The sequence below is a fragment of the Stegodyphus dumicola genome, chromosome X2, assembly GCF_044657685.1.
Source record: "Stegodyphus dumicola isolate Sdum_Otavi_A_Nest chromosome X2, ASM4465768v1".
In the NCBI taxonomy this organism is placed as follows: Eukaryota; Metazoa; Arthropoda; class Arachnida; order Araneae; family Eresidae; genus Stegodyphus; species Stegodyphus dumicola.
Window position 1 is genome coordinate 85,783,877 of NC_140781.1, and position 19,396 is coordinate 85,803,272.

Here is a 19,396-nt window from a genome sequence, read left to right on the forward strand (position 1 = left end):
ATGAACCAAACCTATAACAGCACACACTTTCATTAACTGATTTTAGACCAAAAGCAACTGAATCTGTTCACATCCCTAAGCTGCCTTTTTTACTTGGCATACACATCTAACTGAAAAATTCTACATTAAAACAAACTGATTTTACACTTACTGAATAATATATCCTTGATGGCTACCTGGCAATTTTCTTTCATCACTGCATGACTATCAACAGCTTGAGAAATGACTCATGCAGAAATGTCTAAAACTTTAATATATTACGCTTGATTTTGATTACAGACTTCAGCTAACTGCACTGTGAAGTTCACTGAGCTGACAAGAAATTTAACATAAATTTCTTTCTATATACAAAAAATCAGATTTTGTAAATGACACTCGTAGGCAGTCTGATTTATGAATAGCTGATTTATTCTGCAGATAAGTGGTTTACCTAGGCTTACCATAAACTTAAAATGTAGGTGGGAATTTATTCAGGACTCAATAACTATCTATAAAATAAAAAAGTATAAGCATAAAAAGAAAAGCAACTGAAAACAACTAACATTCAAAGAAATATTTATTAAAGCAAACACAAATACTGAGCATTTTTAGGGGGGTAAACTTTGATTCCCTTAAAATCATAAATGCTTCATTATTTCATAAATAACAATCCCCTTTTTGGTGCCCCAATTGCAGTTTTTATGCTCATAATGCTCCATGATGACTTCGCTTTTAGATTCAAGAAAATGTTGAAAAATTCCTAATTCTTTTTTAAAAAGGGAAATGTTCAGTAGTGAGACGATGTGCTCTAATGTAAGAGGTAAGTGCATGTTACAAATTGTTGATCTTAATGCTGAGTCAATCCTGGTTCAGTGTTACTTTTTAATCCTAGCCACAGCCATTTTATTTTGCATTATAATTCATTTATGGTTTGGAGGGATCAATCTAAGAAATGGATGAAAAAAATAATTATATTCATGGTTATGAAAAAGTGATTCATTCTGGCTTTTATAAACTTAGATTAATATTTCTCAGCAATCTGTCAGCTTTTATTATTTGTTGGTTTTAAATATTTATGTTTAATTCACTGAATATATCTTTAATGTACGAGATATTTGTCGGCCTTGAAATACGAAAAACGAAGCTTCTCGTGCAAAAACTAGGAGATTATAGGAGGTGTTTGCTGTGCATGGCAAAACCATTTCACAAAAGAACTCAGTTCATTTTATAATGCATAATTCTGGTTACTCAACAATTTTTAATGATTATAATGCAAATATATTAATGCTTCATTTAGATATTATAATTTCATGAACCCCAACTGATTTTATTTTGTAATTTTCTTACACTTCTATATTGAGAAAATTCCAAGAAAAGAAAATGTTTATTTTTCAAAGTACTTTTAATACGATGAAAACAAAATTCATAATTAACATATAATCTTAAAAATTTACCATATATTAGTGAGAAAATTAAATACAAATGCAACTGATTACACACTGGTTTAATCCCCATAGAAATTTCTACAGATATCTGCAGTATATTAAATAGTATCAAATAACACTTAATCAGAAAATTTATGCCAAAAATCACTCAGTGATGAAATGGGATTTGCATAATTTACATTTCATTTACTCTTAGGAACTTTTCCTTCGTATTTTTCTTTAGTATAGAATAAAAACTGAATTTTCCAAGTGACTTGGATATACATAGGTTGGGACAAAAGTCATGCCAACTATTTATTTTCTTGAAGATACCAGTACGGTTGGAATGAAATGACAAGGTCTTAACTACATGCGTGGACAAAGAATAGCACTGAAATATCGTAACATGCAAATTTATTAAGGTAGTATACAGGGCAGTATGACCTTCACCATGCAAAAGAATGATAACACAATACACATAAAGTTGACATGAGTCCCTGTAGTACCGTGCAGTCACTGTTCTGCCATGAGGAACAAAGTGGCAAACAATGACACCCCTGACGTCATACGCGATGATCACCATCAATTTGACTGGGAAAGGATTCTGACAGACCTTCTGATGCCTTGGTGATCCAAGATGTCGCCACTCCGCGGACTGACATTTCAGTTCTGGTTTGTATGGCCTGGCCCAAAATTTATCGATGGTGATTATTCATGAAAAGAATTGATCGCCGTCCTGTTGCTAGTGTGCAAAGTGGTTGGAGCATATTGCATAGCACACCCACCTTTGAACTTCCGTCAGTGCATGCGGTACCCACCGCGAATTTTGCGTAGCTGTAACTCATTATGCAATATCCTGTGGACGGTGCATTTCTCGATGTCACTTGCCCTCTCTAACTCCAGTAACGTCCATTGTCTGTCTTCATCCATGAGGTGCTCGATGACGGCACACTTGCCGGTCATCCCGAACGTTGCTCATCACTTGTTGACACACGTCCTTGCTGAAACTTTCTTACCCACCGTGCTACTGTACAATATGGTAGGGCATTATTCCCAAGGCCTTCTACTAATTCACTGTGACATTCTATCACATTTCTCCCTCGGAGAACATTTCCATCTCGCACGACACTCACCAACTGACTGATTTCAGAGCCCTCGCTACCACACAGCCAGCTATCACAGAGCCATCTGTTGTTCTGCATACACACTATGCCTGCAGAACTTCCACATGACACATATATGTTTTGTGATCAGTTCACATATCTACAAGAAAAAAATAATTGTCATGACTTTTGCCCCAACCCTCGTATGATGAAAGACTGGTGGAGTTGGCAGCTATGTCAGATTATTATGGACTCTCGAGTATGAAATCTTAATCAGATATGAAAATAAATTTAGTTCTATTTTGATTTTGAAGAAATGAATACAGTAAAACCTTGCGAAGTGTGATTTTACATATATGCATTACCTTACCTCTCACCATTTAATTTCTCCAATGCAAGAATTTTAATTACACAGGATCACCATGTTTTAACAGCCCTCTTTAATGACAAATTTGAAAACTTGTTCATTAAAGAAGTCAAGTATTACGCAAACTAAAACTTTAGCTTTAAAGTCTTCTTAATTCTCAATAATGCTCCTGGACATTGCACTGAAGCCCTCACAACACTGCATCTGAATATACAGCTTTTATTCCTTTCACCGAACACAACTTATTAATCCAACCAAGATTCAAAATACCCAATATGTATGCCTTTGCCATCCCCCACTGAAAGAAATTAAAACAGAAGAAGACTGTTGAATAAGCCTTGAGTAAATTCCATGGCTATATTGATGGTCAAGAGATTACAGCTCCATCTGGTCATCAACCACCTCAATAGACATGCTAGGTGGATGACAGAAACAGTTCTTAAGTATGGAAATATCTCTGTAAAAGGGAATTTCATAGGTGACACAGTGTCATGCCCAGTGTGAAAGTACAGAGAATTTCAGAAATCTGTATGATTACCATTGATATATGCTAGAAGATTATGGACTGATATAGCCAGAAGCATAGCCGAAACCTGTAAACAGCTAAAAGATGCAAATAAAAAAAATTGCAGAACTTTTCAAAAGTAAATACATATTTCTTTAATTGGATATAGCAAGGGTAAAAAATCAAGAAATCTTGTATCACTACTACTCATCAGATTCCACATTAGAGCCCAATAAGTAATATCAATAAATGAGTGAAAAAACTCTTAAATAATATCATGATGCTCTCTATAGCCGAGCATTACAAATGCTAAACAGACATGACACAGAATTTTCTAAATATATTACTTCAATGAACAAATATATTGGAAATCATAAAATGCTGTAATGAGTCAACAGTTATAAACCCTCAAATCGGAAAATATCTGGTTTGCTTCAAACACCAGTATATGGTCCTACACTTCAAAACTCTAGCTATTGATTTACTCCGAGCCATTATCCAAAATGAATAAAATAGAACTAAATTTATTTTCATATCAGATTAAGTTTTCATACCTGAGAGTCCATAATAATCTGGCATAGCTGTGAAAAAGCAGCAGATTTTTACTGTTACAGATTATACCACAAAATAGGTGGAATTTTCCTCTTTACCTACTGCTTTGGTAAAGGGAAGTGCAGTCACTCTAATCACAGAGGTTTTCTTATGATGCAGATAGCCTCAAAACATAATCAGTAATAATGTTATCAAATTTGCAACTGTAATATTGAAACAAGGATGTTTTCTCTCAAAAATTCATTAGGTCTCAAATTCAATATATCACCTTCAAGTGAATCCTGCAGGGATAAAGGAAAAGGTATTAAAAGCAATATTATTCATACTTGGGAGAAATAGTCTTCTAGGTCAGAAAACTACATGCAGCTTGGTTCACTATGAATACCTACAAAAAGATCACCACTTCCCAAACTGCTGCACAATTTCAATTTGCTATGTAAACTTGATGATGCATTATGACCTTAGAAATGTCATTTATAAAGATAATTTTGGGGCAGAAATTTCCCTTCCACATTACATGAAAAGATTATCAACTACAGTCAACAAAGTACAGGAACTGGCTGAAAAAAAGTTTCAAAATAATCAGAAGAAATATGCCGATGCAAGTCAGACTAGAATATCAATTTCAAACTATGCGGCGAGTTTCGATTTCCAAGCACACTGCAAATCTGCTGAAAACGTTTAAAATTTAAGCGATTCAGATACTTAAGTAAACTCAATGCCTTGGCCTTTTAAAGTCCTTGACTCAAGTATCATCACCTATTTAATCCATTTCATAAAAAGGATACTCTAAAACAGTGCTTCTCAACCTTTTTTGGTCCACGGACCGGTAAAAACTTACCCTCCCCCCCAAACTTTACAAGGTATTCAAGAATTACTACATAAGTTAACTGTAATATTCTTATTTGCCTACAATCATATTTAAATATATAGATAGGTAAATATTGTAATTATTACATATCAGTATAATTATCATATATATGTAAATAAACCTTTGAGAAAAATCACACAATATTACAAAAAATAATCACAAAAACCCTTGCATATAAAATCGGATCAGTGACGGTCCCTGGACAAGCGAATGAGGATCTCTTATCTACCATACCTGAAGCACAACTTGTCAACCTCTTCTCATCCTCAAGTGGCAACAATTGAAATAATCTGAATTCATACTAATGCTTTCATTGGAAAGAACATCTCTACAAACAACATATTCAGCTTTTAGACAATTTTCTTCCGACTGTGGCCAAACAACAAAACCATATTTCAAATAGTCTGCAATATAGTGCCTTACAAAGCTTTTTCTTTTTTTGGCAGATTGAAGACTATATTCACCTTCATCTGTACTCTAAGTGGTGGACGACGTACTTGGTTTTGAAGAATTCTTTCTTCGCACGAAATTTAGTAATGTGCCTTTTGTTTCCTTCTTACTCATCCTGGTTATTGATTTTTAATCTACCTAAAGTTAAAGAAATAGTAGTTATAACACAATATTAAATTCAGTGGTTATTAAAAAATTCGGCTGATGTATAGTTTTTCAGATGTCCAAGCGTGCAGAAGAATGTAAGCAAGATAAAAAGCAAAACTTAACCTAAGACACCTTAAACACTACGATAGATATTCAGCGTTCAAGTAATCAGCGATACTCAAGGCAGACGGGCACACACTAACTGGTATACTAAGTGTACGGCATAGCACTTCATGAAAGGCGATTAGGTACATAGTTGCCAGTTTGTTATATTTTTCATCATTGATCATATTATCTTCTAAACTAGTAAACTGTTGTTAATGTATGTGCTGTTGTAATATCGGTTGTCAGCCAATGACACTTTGAGTTTTGGACAGATAGCTGGATATTTCGTGGACCAGCAAATATTTCTTGCAGACCGGCAGCTGAGAAACACTGCTCAAGACTTGCAGCAGGTTCCTTGCGAAGACAATACCAGAGCTACAGAAAAAGGCTGCAACAAATTATAATTACATAAACCTCCTCTCATTTCAATTCATTTTTCTCATTTTAGCTGAAGGACATTGCTTTCCTCTCCAGCATTTTAAAATAAACACCAGCAAACTTCTATCAATGGCAGGGACTGGAAAAACCCAGCCACCGACTTGGGAGATGCTGCTGCATTAACACCTTCGTTGCCAACAACAAGTTATCTTGTAAGTCGCTGGGCAGCGAATTTGTTAAGATGTAAAATCAACCCTGTCTTAGCAATAAAATTTTCAAGCATTTAAAAAGGAAAATTGCTAGCAAACTATTGCTAGATTTTATGTTAGTAAAGGTACTCATTTAAGATCACTTTTAAAGAAGAAAATACTATAAGAATATATTTGAACAATCTGAAAAAGAATGGCACTGAAAAATCACTTGCAAAATGTGAAACTATATTTGAAAATGTGAAGCCAATATCTAACATTAAAAAAAAAAAATTAAGACTTGCATATCATTACAGCAACATGCTTCAAACTATTTGCTGTATGACCTACTTAAAAACTAAGTTAATATAAAATTTGTTAAAAACAATTTCTTGGAATTTAATTTCATTAGCTATAGGACAGATGATACTCTGTGCTCCTTTACCAGAAATAATAATAAAGGAAATTAAATGATGATTGAAACTGCAAAAAGCAGTTTTCAGAAGAGCAATATTATAGGAGAGGAATATCATAATGGCAAACTTACAGCATAATTTTATTCATAGCCTGGGAAAAATCAAACTCCCAAAATACAATCTACGTTATTACCAATAAATCATTCACATATTGTCAGAATTTATTTTAAATTATTGAAGATTTATCAGCACCAGATTTAATATATAATATTGATAGAACACCAGATTTGAATATATAAAGAATTTCAATAAAAAGATTTTTAAACAGTTAATTAAAATTTCCAGTCATTTCAGAAGAGAGAATAAACTATTGCATCACATTAAGTGAAAACTTCATTGAAAAAATTCACAACTCTCTGTAACAGAAACAAGAGAAAGCTTCAAATTAAATGTGATAATTTATATATAGTATTATGCATCTTTAAACAATAAATGCATAATAAAAAATATTAAAATTTTGAGGACACTTCTTGTTAAAAAGGGAGTGCAGAACCACAGACTCATCAATTTCACTCAAAGTTCACATTATTTATAATACATTAAAGTGAATATGTTTCCAAATGCCAAGCATACAGTATTCAGAAATAAGCAAAACAATTAAGTCTGAATTGAACAGCATTAAATTCTTGCATTTGTCATAAGCACTATTAGTCTGGGTTACAATACACAAGTTTGTAGTTTTAGCATTCCAACTGTTTTACTGATGTTATCTGATGATCGAATGGAAGGATTATTTATGGAAAATATTTTCAAAGGAATAACATGAAAAATCATTTGATATAAACATTTTGTGAAAAGATTTATGTTTTAACTTACCACACATTTTCATACGACTTCTGTAACAAACCAAAAACATAACTTTCTCCAATCACTTTTAGTTTGGACGGTTCTTCTCTTAATTTCTGAACATGGACCAGTGACCCTGCAGACACTACTGCATAAGATAAAACCCAACCCCCATCTGTAATTATGTTCTTTTTCAATTCTTTCACATTGTGCTTTTCAAGTTACTTGCCAATTCATTACTATGAGAGGAAATTTTCTTTTCATGCTACATATTTAAGGTATTTACCCTAATAATGTTTAAAATATAAAAATCTAGCATTTGCACATCAAATTAATGACAAATTACCACAATTTAAGACTGTTTTAGGTGTTGGTGTGTGTATTGAGAATACGGCAAAGCACACTAGGGCTATCTGCCTAAGGGGAGGGATGCCTTTCGTGGAGGACTTTCTAAGGGAAACTGGCTCGTATACACGTTACACATGGGGAAAACCACGAAAACGCCCATGCAGCCAGCCCGTTCACAGGATTCGAACCTCGGACCGAACTACCAGTGTTCAGCGATTTTACCGCTCGGCCGCTGGTGGGCCTAAGACTGTTTTAACAATTTTTCTTTAAAATTTTAAGAAAACATATATTAATATTCATAAAATTTTCTCCTCTTTTGCAAGAACTCTAGTGTCCATATTTTCCTCCTTTTATGCCTAGCAGTAGCCAAGTAGTTAAGACCACTGAATATTGCATGTTTTATTTCCCCCATGTGTAATATAAAACAGTTTCCCTTAGGAAGTTCTCCACAAAGACATCCCTCCTCTTGGGTAGATAGCCTTCGTATCTCTGCCATATTCAAATAATCTAACTCAACCTGCATTATATTTTATGCACAACAGATAATAAAAAATTTAGGTTGCAAAAACTTATTCATGCAATGCCCTCTATAGTCTCATAGTCTATGGTCTCATAGTTTGAAAAAAAAAAAAAAAAAAAAAGTAAGAACTGTGAATAATTTGTAGGAAAAACAATAAGAATATAAATTTTTTATCTCGAAACACTCATATTTGCCTTTGCATTATTCCCTTAAAAATACTTTTTAAAATTAATTTTCTTTCAATAAAATAACATTAAAAGAATTTAACACACGCACACATACAGAAAAAAAAAAAAAAACCACACACACACACACACTGCCATCAGCTGGATTTTAATTCGACATTTTATTTGAAGCTCTATAAGGCTACCATTACTAGCACTAAATGAAAGATCTTAAAATATTACTTAGCCTGAATTTTCTTGTTTAATTCTGAACAATAAGCGCTTGGCATTTTCAAACATACGCATTTTAAAATACTCTATATTTATGAAGATTCAGCCAAAATGGTGAGCCCAGTACCCTTGTAAATTTCAATTCACCTAACATTGCTCACCTTTGTTTTTGTTGCCTCACTATCCATGGGATACTTGGCTTTAAATATTTTCTGTGCTTCTTGAGAGGGACTAAAAAAACAATGAAACAAATTGAACCAATATGGAATGAAAATGACTTTAATTAGTGTAATCATAATATTAAATGAGAACCTACTTGTTTAGATTTTTCCACCTGGTGAAAAAAGCTTCAGAATTCATGACTGTTGGTTCAAAAAACTTATTTATTGTCACAGGCAATTTCATGTTTAATTTCTGAAGAACACTGGAGTACCTATAAATAAAGTTTGATGAGTGCATAAAGACTGCACATAAAAATCATTCTAAAATTGAAATTAAAAAAATTCTGAACAACTGAAATACTTACATGAACTGTACTGTCAGCACTGGTTTTTCATTGAAATCGTCTATACATTCTATATTCAACTGCTGTTGTACCTGAGCACCTGCATCTATTGTAGGTTCAACAGGTTTACACTGGATATTAATTTCTAAGTTCAAATTAAGGTGCATAACAACTCCAGTTAGTTTTGAATAAATAAAATAAAACTAATAAAACTTCAACTCATGCAAATGTTATATTAAAAACGAATTGGAGTAGGGGCATTTTTTGGAAGAGAGAATAAATAGCTTGCATAAAACTTATAATGACGACTAACGTAGTTTCAAGATCCTAGGCAATCAAGAATTAGGAATTACAAAGTAATTTTTTTAAATGGCTTGAACTTATAATCATATTCTACATAAACACAGGCATTTTTAGAAGATGTGTAACTGATGCATATTGCAGTTATAACAAATAATTACATCTTAAATGGGACTTACCAGTTCCAGAAGAAACGATTAAAACAATAATGTAAACAATCACACACTAAATTATTTAATCAGGATCTTATTTGGGCTTCCAATAGCTAAATCTTTAATCTACCAATCAGCTAAGCAATCAGTCCCAGAATTCTTAAGTTTCCCAAAATGCAACGAGGAAGAGGCATTTTCTTAATTATAATTAAAAAATGCTTTTTATGATTTAATAATAGGTTCTCTTTTTTTTTTTCTTTTTTTTTTCTTCCAGTATAGTGCCTCAATAATTTGAACATACTCAGTGACCAAAGACCTTTAAGGGCATACAGCTGATTCCTGTAAAATGCGAGTTTCAACTTTACTGGTCTGCTTATGCATGATTTCCTATTCTCCAGTTAAAATACTGGAAAATGGAAATTGCAGAATGAAAAATCAACAATGATTGCAATATACAATATAAGGAAATTCAGCAGAATGAAAAATCAACAATGATTACAATAAGAAATGTAGGGAAATTTAGAAGTACTACATTAAATTATTTTTACATGAAAGCAACTGTAGGATGAGTACATAATGTATTATTACAGTACTTCACAGCCACTTCTTGTTGTTAGTAGTTTAGTTCAAGTATTGTACCTCCTTAAAATGATATATGAACAACTTTATTGATTCAGTAAACACAGCATTGCAGTAAAACAATTTCCCATAGTCTTGGATTCCTTCTTGCCTATGTTTAGGGTAATACTGTAAATTTAAAATAGCACCACTACTCATTAAAGCATTAAACTAGAATTGCTTCAATGAAGAAATCATTGACATTTCCTGGGGGAAAAAACCTGCTTGAAAATGTACTGTAGAATTTTTAATACAACTATACTTCTAGTACTTTCATAATTATGAAGAGAACTATAATACTGGACCATAAAATAATATACTTCATTCATTTATATATAGGCTAAACTATGAGGCAGCTGTACTAAACTTATATTTTTCTGACATTGTCTGAATGTTTCTGACATGAACTTCCACTGTCATTACCTTCAGAATCAATGCAGGAACCTATACTTATTTAAAAAAGATAATTTTTCCCCTATTACCTTTCTTCTTCTGATTTGTGTTATTGGAGTTCAAATTTTCCATAATGAAATTCAAGTTAACATTAACCAAAGGAGCATATAACTGCCACTTTGGGATAAACTTGGGCCATTCCTTACTTTTACTCCAGCATGCCTAACAATGCTAAAAACAGATTGCAAGGTAGTACCTAAAATGTCTTGATGTTATGCTCATAAGACAAGTTCTATGCTGTATTAAATAATTAATGCTTAAGAAATTTAAATTAAATTAAATTTTATGTTCAAGCTGTTTTTAATTTTTACAACTTGTGACAGGCTATAAGTTACAATTTTCAAGGATTTAGTAATGTTTAAATACATACATATTAATTTCAACATAATTTTCCTCTCAGCAAATATGGCAACACTAAAGCACATATTGATAAATAGATGATTCACCTTGTAAACAGATAATTATATCAATGAATACAGAATAATATTACATGCAATTCTCTCCTTGAAACTTTTCTCTTAAATTTTTTATTACTTAATTGCAAAAATGTCAGCATAATACACAGCATACAAAATGGGTTAATCAGCAGTTCACAACACTGGCAAAGCAAGCTATTAATAAAGTTTTGTGAAGTAAAACACAGTACATGATTTTCAATTTCACCTTAACCCCCAGCATAGGTCACCTCAATTATATTTAATTACATATTTCTGGTGAAAAAAATCTTGACAAAACAGCTTTGCATTTACCAAATTATACTTATATACAAATTAGCTGAAATACAAGAAACTACAGTGAATTAACTAAAATGAACAAAAATGTCATGAATTTGAAAACATTGTTTTTGGATTTGAAAGAATAATTTTTTCAATTTAATAGCTTTCTGGCCAAGATAAAAATGCAATGATTACATATTTTAATTTACAAGTCACCAAGAGGATTGCACAAATTTGAAATTTTAGACTAAAAAAAGCACATTTTAGGTTATTAAACATTTAACATTAATAGTAAGCATCTTTCATAACACATAAAATATGAAAACAAGATGTTCTAGGATAGATGTATTGTTTATAATGGTAAAGGTTTGTCTTTACTGTAAACTTGCATCAGGTCTGAATTGGAGGTTCCAAGAAAGATATTAGCCTCCACAAAATATAATATGTTAGTACGGCACTACATGTCCACTTTCAGTATTACTAAGGAACTGTTCTAAAAACTACCATTACCAAGGGAAAGCATGTTCATTAAATTGTGTTTTTTTGTAAAGTTTTGTTCAAACTGTTTCAAAGTATGAATTATGACTGAAAGAAATAACATATTTCTTGCTCCTGAAATCTAAAGCACACATTACCAGTGTAAACTATATTAGCTCAAGCAATGTGGCATGCTGCCAAGTGAGACAGTAAAACATATCACCTAATTTTTTTAAGCTTTCCCTTGCTATTTTTTTGCCATGAATTGATTCATTTCCCTCATAATTTATATCTTCATCTTAATTGATTCTCTGGGGCACTATACAATGGTTATCAACCTCCCAAAGTAATACTAATTTTTTTAACTAATTTTTAATTTTTGAATGTAAAATATTAATAAAGAATTTTTTACAATACAGGTTGGTTTAAAAAAATTTAATTACCAGTTTCTTACTCATTTGAGAATATTACTGGTATTAACGTTTTATAAATAAGTCTAACTATTAATAGTTGAGAAAGGCTTAATTTAAGAAATATTTAACTTTGAGACAGTCAGCTTAATTTATTACACAATCTGAGACTAGTAATCTTGAAAAATTTTTGTGCAAGCATCAATTTCAACAAAGGTTTGATATGCATGGCAAAAACGTATACTTAAATGATAAAAATATATTCATTTAGACAGCTTGTTTTCAAAGAACAGTAAGAAAATCTGCAGACATAGAAATATTTTCTTCCATTTAGTATGCAAAAATTTAAAAAATAATTTAGGTTTGTTGTTATAAAATCATACACATTAAATTCAACCAATTTAATCAATATTACATAAAGTTTCATAAGAATAAGTGTAGAAAAATTTTATGCTGACATATCTTAAAAACTATGCGTTTGAATAAAAAAATAATCCAACCATCATAAAAGGATACTTTTGCTTAAACTATCTGAACAAGAAACACTTGGAACAAAACTATGGAACTGAAGAGGAGTCTTATTGCCATAAAAAAGACCAATGCGTCCTAAGTTTTGCCTGAATTCACTTTTAACACCAATTTGTAAGAGATCATTTTCAAACAATATTCCATTATTTTTACACACCAATCTAAAAATACATAACTTTAATACAGTTTTTTTAAATGATTTCAATAACGTACTTACTTGGGTTACACTACTAGTGTTCAGCAATCTTAGTCAGCTAATGATAACAATGAATTGAACAAAAACACATCAAAGATTATGCATAAGCCACTACTAACAATACAGCTGCTATAAGGAATTCAGCTACACACTGAGGCTTATATGGATGTACGACTAATATGTTTTGGAAAAATTAATTTTTCCTGAAAGTTTCAAAAAGATGAAAGTATGTAATGAAAATAAATTTTTATTATAGATAATTTTCCATAAAGTGCATTTAAAGCTTAATAATTTTAAGCAGAGGCAAAATATAAAAATTACTAGAGCTACAAACAAAATCAAAAATTTACTTATAAAGCCCTTCTTCATTTGAGATAACTACAGCTCCAGGAGCCAAAGATGTAGGTGGTGATGATGCATTAGAAGCAGCTGCTGGAGGTGAAGCAAGATCTCCAAATACATCTACTAGCAGATCATTTGTCGTAGGTGCAGCTGGAACTTGAGAATTTGTAGGTGTGCCAGCTATGCCTAGCAAATCACCCGTAGTGGCAGCAGGCTGCTTAAATATACATCAAGATCAGTAATTATTGTTAAACACTAGTAAAATAATATTTCATTTATTAGCAGGTTTTCATGGAAAGAACACTTTAAAATATGGATTTTATAACATTTCAGGAAATCTTAATGGCAAAATTAGTTTCAGAATCCCCCCCCCAGAGGACACATTGCTATTTATTCAGATTCCACATTAAATTATGTGGTTTTGTGTAATCAGGAAAAAATTATTGAATAGGATGATCACCTTTATTGCTTTAAAAACTCAAAGTACCATGTTGAATAGTTAAGCATAATGTTTGCCTTAACTTATGCACATGATGGGATATTTGCCTTCTTTCAGATCTGACAAAGATGCTATGCTGTCATGCTAGGCTAGGTCTTTCATGCAGCTCCCAAAACCACACACATACAAGTCTGGGAATAAAGCAAGCCAAACATTAGGAAAATTGCCACTAATTATTCTTTCATTTGAAAAGTAGCTTTGAGTAGCTGCTTAATGTGCTATGTGTTAAGTAGCATCATTCTGCATTCAGACCAAAAGCACTGACATGGCTGCAATGCAACAATGATAGAATTCTAAAACAATACATATCACTGTCTGATGACAGATTCATGCAATCTCAAGTTTTTCAAAGAAAAAAGGTCCATGAAAGAATGAAGCACAAAACTCTCACATACTTTTTTTCAGCTGAGTGTAACAGAACCTCAACAACTGTTAATCAGATAGGTACGGACAGAAGTGAGTGGGACAGCAGAATTTCATCACTAGTCATACAAGCATAGCCCCATTTTATTAACTATGCAGCTGTCCCAATTTTGTTAAACCATGGGAAACGGATCCAAGGATTTTCCACTCCTGTACCCCTACTCATTAAACCATTCAAGATGGCATTTGGCCCCCCCCCCATGTTGCACAGATTATATATTTCATACATCCATGTTTTCTCCTGGATTCGAAACTATGCTCAACAACTCAGCAGCCAGCACCGCTAACCACTGTACCTCTGTATTGTTTATAGTAATCACTCTTCACAAGGAAATTAAGTACAATAAAACTAAATAGAGGTTATACTTCGGTGTGTCCCAACAGCAGCCAACTGGCTATGACTCTAAATACCGATAGTTCGACCTGCTTTGCATTTGAACTCAGGGAAACAACCTGGCTGCATGGTTGGTTTTCGCCATGTGTAATGTTGAATACAAGGCAATTTCTTTCAGAAAGACCTTCACAAAGACATTCCTTTCCTCAAACAGATAGCCCTCATGGCTTCATCATATTCAAATAACCTAATCTACCTTCAGTCAGCATTCTGGCATTCAGCAAGAAAAAGATGTATACTGCACACAAAAATATGGGACAGTTCTATATTTCCCGTTTTACTTGGGCGATTGACAACATTCAAATTGCGTTTTTTATTCCTTGAAAGTGCGACTTAGGATATATATTAGGTTATATATAGCATTGCTCTAACATACGTATTTTGACATAAAAATCGGACTTTTTCTGAAATAAAAACAATTTGTTTGCATATTTCGATTCTATGACTAAAACTATGCCTAGATATTGGGGAAGTCTTATCATTCCTACTTTCAAATAATTTTAGCAAAGTGTCTAAACCACATTTGATGTTTTATCGCTTTCAACAGATGTGCCAAATTTCAAAATGCGCCAATATATAAATTCACATACATCTTCAGAAATTTTGAATAAATACTAATTTCTTGCAGTTATGCTTAGAAATACATCTACTTTAAGATGGTAAAAATGTTATAGATTATAATTAGAAATTTTTTTGGAAAAATTTATACAAATTATTTAAAAATACAAATTTTAGAAATAAATCATAAAAAATGGGTGAATTTTATTTGGAATGAATCTGAATTCCGAAATGTGAAAGGAAGAATCAAGTAAGTTTAATAAAAAGAAGAGATTAATAAATATATACCAAACTCAATTAACATTGAGGAGTGAAAATTTTGAGAGCTAACTTTTTAAAAACTACTTGTGCAATTTTTACAAAACTTGGCAGTTTAGTGTAATTTGAGTCTTTGAATTGAAATATGGAAAAAAATTGGTATGTCATTTCAAAAAAAGTGATTTTGTGTCGAAATACTTATACTTGAACAATGCTATGAATAAATCTAATACATATCCTAAGTTACGCTTTCGAGGCATGAAAAACACAAGTTGAATTTTTGTCAATCAGCCCAGTAGAACGGGAGATATAGAACTTCCCCTCTTTTTGGCATAGTGTACCATTCTTGTGATTCCCTTTCCTGATTAACCCTTTCTGGCATGCTACCTTTTAAAGTTGGAATTTTGATTAAAAAAAAAGGCAGTTTCATTAGGCCTAGAGGAGTACACAAGTAAAATTTTGTGAAGATAGCACTTATTTATTTCTATTTGTGTGCCCGAAGCGGGCACACTGATTGAATAGAGCTTCGAAAAGACTGCTGAAACGAAGATTACTGGGAAGCACGTAAAAGAGTACGAGATTTTGCCTACAATTAAAAAACATTATTCTGAATACCGTAGCAGATTTAGCATTACCTTAGGTGTGCCACAGGGAGACCTGCTACTCTACACTCACCTAAAAGGCCCTTTTTTGGTTATATGATGATTACATGCATACAAATGAGAAGAAAAGTAACTTGGGTACATGATATTTACATTTCATATTTACTTAGTCTATATTTTTCATGGTGATACTTTTCGAAGAATGTGACACCACCTTTGAAAAAGCATTTCCCAATATTGTACGTTTTGCACATGTGCCGGGATCTGTATCAGATTCACTATCTGAAGCAATCAGTGTAGCACTGAACACTTTCAGTGCTTCAGATATGGTCAACACTCTCCGATCTGGATGGAAAATTAAAAATCCGAAAAAGCAAACTAATATTATATCTACAATTAGAAATTATAAACTGTAAAATAAAATGTCTACAACTCAAAACTACTAAATGTTGCGCTAGCAAAACTTTGAACAAAAGCGAAAGAGAAGAGAACTGCTCTAGTGAAAAACCAAACAGCTAACTGATAAAATTACCCTTGACCTTCAGAAAATCACCCCAACAATTTGCTAGTTAATAATCAAATATCCCATCTAAAAAAAAAAAAAAAAAAAAAAAAAAAAAAGAGAAGAAAGAAAAAAACAAGAAATGAAACACAGATGTGGACCTACCTTTCTGTTGTCAATGAACTGACCGATGAGATGCGGAGAAACAAAGAATTGTCCTAGAGTCTTAGTGTGCCCAGTCTAGGCCCACCTTGAGTTCGCCGTTCGGTTTTAGGCAAGATTTCAAGGCAAAAATTTAAAACTAATATAGAATAAGGAGATTAGCACACAGCCAAAAAAAAAAAAAAAAAAAAAAAAAAGAGAGAGTGAGAAAAATTTCTTTTCAAACAATTCTTTTTATAGCCTGAAATAAATCAGGAAGATTTCTTTGAAAAATGAGTCTTAAAAAACTAAAACATGGCTAAAATATATGGACTGGTTTGTGTTGAGCTGCCATCTACTATAAGTAAAGAAGGTTCTGAATAACCTCTACATCCTTTTTCTCTGCATACAGAAAGAAATTTTTGGATGTGCCTAGACCGGGCACACCATGCCACAAAGGGTTATAGCCTGAAGGTTGTGTTACTGATTGTTTCAGTCACACGAAAGAAGCGGTGTAACACCCTGGTTCCTAGTTCACCAGGCTCCTGATACAGGAGTTCATACTCAAACAGTTGAGATAATGTAGGGCAGTGCTATATAGAGGAACAAGAGACATAGGGAGGACAGCGAGACATTTAGAATCTTATTTAGCAGATTTCATATAGCGACAGCATCAGGTCAAAGAAAACAGAGACTGATTTGAATCTATGCTAAACTCTACATTGGCCCATTTTCCACCAAAATCCAATTGGCTCCTTTGATTTTAAATAAAGTATTTTAATTTATGATTTGGAGCAAAAATTTTAGGTGTATATTGGCGGCACTTAAAAAACCACCAAATCTGCAGCTGCGGTGGCATTAATACGTTAAGTACCAAAATTTCTCCCGGAAGGCTACCTTTCATTAATTTCTCCATTGTTTATAATGCTCGTTAAAATCTGTATTCAAGGGACTTGGAGAGGTACACAGAAGCAGAGTTACTAGTTGAGATAATTTTAAATGGAGAGTACATCCATATGCAACAGGTTTAGGCCTTTTCTTCTCTTATCCTCAAAAGCCTGCGGCCAGGATTAGGTAAGGTTTCAACCCAGAGTTTAACATATCTCCAGAATGGGGTTGAATTTCTTTTTCAACTTGACCTCCCGCTTAATACGGAGCTGGAAAAAAAAAGGGTATTGAAACCAAAACTATTTTCATAAGCAAGTTTGGGTGCATGATTTATTATTATTTCCTTCCCTTGATAGTTCTCATGTGCTTTGGCATAATTAACTAAGCAACCTTCAGATGCTAGAATAGTTGTTTGGTTAGTTAATTTTGGCAAAACATATGATGGCTATCTACCTAAGAAGCAGCTGCTCATATTCACATTATGCAACAGAAAAACCATGAAAAACCATGTGCTATCAAAACATTCAATCACCATAAACTGAACCCAGGACCAAGAGTTAAATAGTTTTGTTTAACTCTTGGTCCTGGGTTCAGTTTATGGTTTGGTTTATTTAGTTACTTGGTTTGGTTTATTTATTTGGTTTGGTTTATTTAGTTATGGCAAAATGCCTGAGGGTTTTCATATTTATCACTTTTTTTTTTTTTTCCCCATTCATGCGTCAATGTGCTATCATGTTCTTCCTAGCTAAATGCACAAAAACATTTCTTGGAGTTTCACTACCATTTTCTGCAAATGCCCTTTTTCAAAGCCGATTTAGAACGTGAAACTTCACAAAGCTTCTTATGAAGAGTTACCATTATGATAAAACACTACTAAATGTCACCACTAAAAATATGTTCTTTTGCATTCAGCAGCATTAACCATGATGCTGAATTCAAAAGTGATGATAGGAGATCTCCTCAAGATGTTAATATACACAGCCACATAATCCTATCTACTTGTTCTGTGAGCAACATTACACTGGTTACAAATTAGCATGTGCACTAAATTTTGCACAGAAAAGTGCGTTTTGGTTATGAAGTTTGGAATCAACTTTTCTTTGCCCAAATAATTTGTCATTTCTTTATTAAAATGTGTCTAAGCTTCAGCTTTGAAAAATATTTACAACAGTACAGAGTTCAAAAGAGTTAACTTTATAAGACATTTACTCACCGTATTATTTACTTCTACATTGTTAGTTACGCTGTGATTAAACAATGCAGGATGTTCCTTGGTAACGGCATTTGGTGGAAGTCCTTCAGCTACCCCAGGCTTCTTTTTCTTTAGAATGGCCAAAATCGAGGATTCTCTCTCAGGAAAAGGAGGCATTTCTTCTAAAACAGTAGCCTAAAATATAAAAATTTTCTTCTTTTTCAAATTAAATTTTTATATTATTTTATTATGCAAACTTGCAATTTGAAATAGATAACTACTCAAACTAACAGAAATCTGAAAATACAAAGTCTGAAATATAGCTGCACCTTTGAAATATTGTTAATTAACTACTGTTGCAGCATTGAAAGCATGCAGAAAAAGAAGCTTTCCAGGCTAGATTGTCGGAGCACTGACACAGCAATATCAATGACTAAAAGCTTTTGCTAATATTAACCCAGAGAAAAGGAAAAAAAAAAAAAAAAAAAACTAACTTGGTTGTTTTATTACATTGTTTTTCAGTCTGAAGAATTAACTTTACAATAATATACGATTTCAGCCATTATGGTGTCATACTTAACAAGGCATGATGTGTAACATATTTCTGACTTAAACTGTAGGTCAGACAATTACAAAAAACATTTGCAG

The 19,396-nt window shown here is 32.6% G+C and overlaps 1 protein-coding gene across 2 annotated transcripts in view; it reads right to left on the reverse strand.

Annotated features, from left to right (window-relative positions):
- Window positions 1-19,396, reverse strand: part of AP-2alpha (adaptor protein complex 2, subunit alpha) — a 95,484-nt gene that overhangs the window by 14,918 nt on the left and 61,170 nt on the right. Inside the window, exons 18-23 of one of the 2 annotated variants that reach the window (XM_085809264.1) lie at window positions 18,770-18,943; window positions 13,300-13,505; window positions 12,742-12,914; window positions 9,121-9,244; window positions 8,911-9,027; window positions 8,756-8,825 (exon numbers count right to left, since the gene is read on the reverse strand). In XM_085809264.1, coding sequence (XP_085665390.1) covers window positions 8,756-8,825; window positions 8,911-9,027; window positions 9,121-9,244; window positions 12,742-12,914; window positions 13,300-13,505; window positions 18,770-18,943 — 864 coding nt within the window. Of the gene's footprint in view, window positions 1-8,755; window positions 8,826-8,910; window positions 9,028-9,120; window positions 9,245-12,741; window positions 12,915-13,299; window positions 13,509-18,769; window positions 18,944-19,396 lie in introns of both variants that reach the window. The other variant, XM_085809263.1, reaches the window with a different exon arrangement.